The 6,000-nt window shown below is 47.2% G+C and overlaps 1 protein-coding gene across 1 annotated transcript in view; it reads right to left on the bottom strand.

Moving 5' to 3' along the window:
• Window positions 1–430: 430 nt before the first annotated feature.
• The window catches only part of ADGRA3 (adhesion G protein-coupled receptor A3), a 136,962-nt gene continuing 131,392 nt past the window's right edge, over window positions 431–6,000 (bottom strand). Inside the window, exons 17-19 of the mRNA XM_062213349.1 lie at window positions 5,150–5,295; window positions 2,120–2,215; window positions 431–1,997 (exon numbers count right to left, since the gene is read on the bottom strand). Of these exons, the coding sequence (XP_062069333.1) occupies window positions 755–1,997; window positions 2,120–2,215; window positions 5,150–5,295 (1,485 nt within the window). The 3' untranslated portion in view covers window positions 431–754. The remainder of the gene's footprint in view (window positions 1,998–2,119; window positions 2,216–5,149; window positions 5,296–6,000) is intronic.

Genomic DNA, 6,000 nt, shown 5'->3' with positions numbered 1-6,000 from the left:
TACAATCAAAGTGATAGGGCAAAATGATGCAACTTGGACAAAGTTTTTTAGGCATTTCCACTTTTAAAAGTTCTGTAGGAGAACTTTTCAAAATTCTGTACTGTTTGCAATTATATTTACAAAACATATCGATCTAAAATTCACTTTGATTTATAAGAAGTCATCTAAAACTTGATGGAAAATGAGTATTATGAAAAAACTATGCATGAATTTAAAAAATGTTCATACTAAAATCAATTTATCTTTTAACTCAGAAATCCATGAACTTTTTAAAAAGTACTTCTACATATGCTGTATCTGGTAACCATGTAATCTATCTGGTCACATATTTATGTACAATTACCCTTAAAATACCTCAAAGCATAAATTTCACTAAAATAGAACACTTGTCTTGTAAAATATAAAAATGAAAAACAGACAAAATGACAAATGCCTATTTATTATATTAAATACAAGCTTGAAATGTTAATTCAACAGTACAGAGTCCAAGTCATTACATTTTGGATTCCCAAAATTGTCCTATTGGGGCTTTGACAACTAAAACAATGGTTTCAAGGTTTTCTGTAAATTTTCTAAGGGGGGGAAGGCAACAATTTGGGGATACAAAACAAATGAAATCCAAACTTTAGAAATTTATTCAAAATGGATTTGAATTCCTCAGGTGGCTGTAAACGTCTATTTTCCAATGTTTAGAGCTTAAAGGAATGTGAATATCACAGTTCATATCAACTTCTGCCTAGGAAGCCCAGGAGCGCTACACGGTGGTCTCATGTTTCCACAGCCCGGTCCTGACATTGCCAGTGCTATCGACCCCGTGTAAGGGCCCATCCTGCCCACTGCTTTTCGTTGGTCCATTCTGAGTGGCCAAGTTGAGGCCATACGACTTCTGCTGGCTTTCCAGTTCCACTGCGGTTGGCTTCCTCAATGCATCCTTTTTACTGCTGGTTGAAACGGGCTTTTCAAAGTTCCTGCCGCTCTTGGGAAGCGTGCTACCAGCGTCGCTGCTGTCCGGGTGGGGCGGGTTGTACTGTCTCTCACGGTAGGCCAGGTAAGCTCTCCGACTCCTCGCGTGCCCCTCACTGTTGCCTGTGCGACTTCTAGGCAGGCCGTTCTGCACACTACCCTCCACGCTAGTCGGGACGTCATAGGCATACTCCCTCAGGACCGTGAGTCGGCTTGCCCGGTGTCCCTTACTGCGATTTTTATGGTGCCGGCCTGGGTGTGCATTCGTTCGAAACTGAACGTCAACAGGGGCCACGTGCATTTTGATATCGTTGTCCATTGAGTGTTCCGTCAGACTATTATCAAGCTGCGGAGTGGAGTTCAAAGGTAAGGAATTGGTATGGCACTGAGCCGCAGCAGCCTGCAAGTTGGTTAATTTGCAGCCCTGGGAGGAATTTTTGAAGCTCGATGCGCTTTTGTTTGTGCACGAAGACTCTGCGCTGCTGTTGATGCATTTCGGAGCCTCGCCGGCCGTGCCGCCGGTATTGGGGGGCTGTACATTGACTTGCACCGAGTAGGAGCTCCGTCCCGGGCAGCACGTCATGGTCCAGGCGAGTCTGACGTCCTCCCTGTTCACACAGTGCTGAACCACGATGAACGCACTGAAGCTTAAACAGGTGGCTCCAAAAAAGAAGCTGAACACCAAGTCTAGAGGGTAATACAGAGATACGGCCAAGGCCCCAAACATCCACAAAGCCACATACAAGAGCAGCGTCAGGCTGGCCCCCAGGAGCTGAGCGTGAAAAGTGTGCTCGTTCTCCAACGCCGATGCAGAAATCAGAGACAAAGACATGGAATCCTGATGATTTATTTCACCGTGTTCATTGGCCGCCAGCCTCTGCTGCTCCTCGGTGGGCTCCTTAAGCTCATATTTGCGCTCGGGGTGTCTTTTCAACTGAATAAATATGCTGAGAAAATACATACAGTTTACGAAAGTGATGAAGCTGGCCGGTCCGTAGAAGGCACCCAAGGAGGGTTCCCACGCCATCCAGCAACTAGGAAAGAACACAGGGAATCAGCTCAGATGCTGCGCAGTAACCGGTGGTGCCTAAAGATGCTTAAACAAAAACAGACAGAAGCAACTGGGCCAGGTACACAAAGAACATACAATACTCACTAGGGTGCGTTTGGCCGACTGCCGTAATTCTTGATGTTGGCTGCTGCTGTTATGCCACAAACTATGATGGGGATCCCACCACCGATCAGGTAAAACCTAGGAGGAGTGACAGCAGTGAATGTCCGTCTATGCCAGATTTTTCTGTGTGTTATTATGTTCTAAGACATTCTTTGCAAGATTATTAAACTTTTATTCCAAAAACATACTGAGCGTTATATGCAGGAGGCTGCAGGTTTTTTGTTTTTGTTTTAGCAATAGCATGTGTCTGTTTTGTTTTGGATTTCTTTGAAAGCACAGGCCCAGGAAGTTTCAGAGCTGAGGAAACCTGGTTAGCTGCTGCCACCCTGTGGACTTGCACAGCAGTGCTGAGCCACAGAGGAGCAGGAAGGGCTCCTTGTAACTTTATGAGGAACTGGCTTCTTTTTGATTCAGCTGATGAACTGGAAATTCAGGCCATGACCCAAGAGGCACTGAGACCTTGCGGTGCCAGGAACAGCATGACAGGCAATGTTGTTTTAGTTACTGATCAGCGCTCAGCTAAGCCCGGTTATTGTAGGACCACCGATCACTGTTTCCTACCCCAGGCCAACCGATCCTAAGACAAGGATGGTATCTGGATGCCGCACCTTCAGGGTGAAGCAGCCCCCTGCCTGCCGGAGCAGCTGGGAAGGCACAGGTCGCAAGGTGCAGTAAGAACTGAAGGAGACAGAGTGGTGATCAGGACTGTAAAGAAAAGCTTGACCTCTGAGATTTCTGCTCTCCCTGAAAAGAACCTTCGGCCCAGCTGGATCCCCCAGGGCACCATCAGAATCTCAATCCTGCATTCGCTCCTACTGAGACAAGGCCCCCAGTCCTGAACGTGCTGTATAACGGCAGCGTCCATGGCATATTCTTCCACACACTGTTTCTCCTTAAGTTTGTTGTTAGTACTGCTGAAAACTGATGGATCTACAGCCCCGTCTCGTGCTGCACAGATGTTCCCTCCTCCCTCTTCCTACCACACTAATTCACATTTTAGTCTAGCCTGAAAAGAAGGCCATTGTTCCAAAAACAATCTCGGGTTCTGCCACTCCCTCTGCCAACATTTTCCCCTCTGAGACTTCCCGTTACCAACGAACTCTTATTTTGTGGGTTTCAAAACTTCTTCTGCAATGTCTCTTCTTAGCTTATACATAAGCTTGAGTCTCCCCATCCTTCTACAAGCTTGCACCACCACCTTCTTTTTCTCTCCCTTCAGTGGCAAACTCCAGGACACGTGGCACTATCAGGCTGCAGGTGCTCTGGCTGCAGCCAGCTGGGGCCAGCCCTGGTCCACTCTCCACCCTGGCCCACTTCTTTCCACACAGCAGTGCAGCTGTAGTTTCTTTTGGTACAAGCACAGAGGGAGGGGAGGAAGGGGTCCACAAGCTCTAGGGTGGGGCTCCCATCCTAGAATCACTGTGAGAATGTTTGAAGCCAACACAGCCTTTTCCTTAACCTCTTGTGACTTTTTTTTTCAAATCCCTAGGAAAGCACAGTCACCCGAAAAACACCACCTCTTGTGTCTCTAGCACACTCCCCTCCCAGACCCATTCTCACGCTGATAACACACACATTCTCAGGGCTTCTCTTTCATTTCTTCCCCTGATCTTTCACCGCCAAGCCAGGAAGCCAAGGAGTGGCCCAGGGACTGTTCTTTTCTTCACTTCTCCGGGAGGATCTAGTTCATGATCACAGCTTCAACAGCCGCACCTGGCAGCGTGTCCTGCCTCACCACTGTGTCTAGCTCGGCTTGTCTGCTGACCCCTAAAGCTCCAAAAAGGTCTACTTGGCACCAGGAGTACTGGTGAGCCCCCTGCCCTGTGTTCATCCACCACTGCTACTTTCCCTGCAGAGTTTCCTCAACAGACAAAACACCATCTACGGAGGAATCCTAGCTAACAGAGTGGGTAAGGTGCAGCCAGCTGCATGTGTCTCTTCTTCATGCCCATTAAACCTGGCTGGACCATATCCCAGAGAAACACTCTCAGTGTCCTCCTCCCTCCTCTCCAGGCCAGCAATCTGGCCTCAGCCCTCCCGGCGACCTCAGCAACGGCCCCCGGGGAATTCCTTATTGTCTAGGAATCAGATTTACATCCCACACTACTGCCATGGCCTTCCTTCTAAAGTGACACTGGGTCAGGTTACTCCCTTAGTTAAGCCTTTGGTGGCCACTCATATTTCAACATGGCCCCAAAGGCCCCAAACCCAGCTCCCACGCTGAATTCCTACCGCTCTGCACCACGCCCCCAGACGCCAGTCAGCCTGAACTCAGCTGGCTCCTCTATTGGGCATGCCACCCATCCTTTGCCTGAACATGAAGCAAGGTTCAGGATAGTGGTTCAGCATTTTCAAACAGCCCAGGATCCTTCCCAAGTTAATGGCGCCTCCATTTGGAATTCCCAAAAACCTAACACGACTACAGCCCTTCTGCAGCCCTTGGTCAGCCCTTCTCCTGCAGACTGCACACACCAAGGGCCAGGCGGTCAACACACACAGCCAGCACTGATAGGGCTGTGCTCTTACGGTAGGATAAACCACTGACAAGGCTTCTGTTCTAATGGGTAGGGAGGACATAACTCCAACTCCGCTGTGTCTTTTGTAGAGAATACATGGACACAAACTTGAGCAGGTGGAAATCTCTAACACATGACCTCAAGGAAAGAAAAAGAGCTAACATTTTCTTAATGCCTCTTACGTGGTCAGATCAGTTCAAGTGTTTTTCACAGTAACTCACTCATTCCTAGTGACAGCTCTATGAAGTAAAATCTGCCCCACTTCAGAGCTGATGAGCCAGGAAGCCAGTGGGATGAAGCTAACTCAGGACACACACACAGCAGGAGCATAACCTGCAGGTTGCCCAGTTTCTAATCCATTCTTTTCCTTCCCAGAATGCAGTCTCCATTTTTTTGAGTTATAATTGATGACCTATGTGTCAATGTTGACAAACAAAATGTTTAACTGACATTTAAGAGAATACTGAAGATGTTACAACAAAGGCATCAGATCTACCTGAGCATCGGTCTTGGTGGAGGTGGTGGTTCGTCGGGGTCCTGGCACCTCTTTGCTTTTCTAGTAACTTGCTTATAGATGTTTCGAGCTGTCACGCCCACCCACAGGACTGTGGCAAGGGTGGAATAATGAAGAATTATCCCAACCTACAAGGAAGAAGGAAGAATATATAAACTAAGAGGAAAAAAGTGTTCCTACTATGACTTATCACGAAGATTGCTAAGTTCGCTCAAAAGCAGTATGCATTCTAATGAAATACAAAGTGGATTCTAATGATCAACTACTTTTCTGCTTGTTAATAAAACAAAGCACTCAAAGCGGCGTAAGACAGAGGAATATGTTCCTCCAGAACACAAACCAACAGACTAGCACACACCAGGTGACCCTTCACACAACACAGGACCAGCTCCTGGAAACCAAAGGTATGGTTTTCAGAGATGCCAGGTTACAGAGTTCAGTTTCTAATGCCCATTTTCAGGAAGAACACAGAGGGCGAGAGTAACACGAAGAACAGATTCTGTGTAAGAGACCTGAGTTATTTTTCATGTTGTTGTTTGAACTGACACATGCAAACCGCACATACGTATGGGGTACCATGCGATGCGCTGAAAGGTGCCCACATTGTGCAGTGTCCAATCATGAGAAACACACCTCTCTCTCAACACTGCTTTATGGTGGAAACACTGAAAAATCCTTCTAGTGAGACATACACAGTACATTATCATGATCTATACCCTCCTCTAATGAGCAGAACACAAAAACTTGTTATTCCCATACACCTAGAACTTAGTAGCCATTAATCAACCTCACCCTAGTCCTTCCTTCCCCCTTCTCTTCGCAGCCTCTGATAA

The sequence above is a fragment of the Lepus europaeus genome, chromosome 16, assembly GCF_033115175.1.
Source record: "Lepus europaeus isolate LE1 chromosome 16, mLepTim1.pri, whole genome shotgun sequence".
Lineage (NCBI taxonomy): Eukaryota > Metazoa > Chordata > Mammalia > Lagomorpha > Leporidae > Lepus > Lepus europaeus.
The sequence above is the reverse complement of the archived record's forward strand: the minus strand, read 5'-3'. Positions and strand labels throughout refer to the sequence as shown.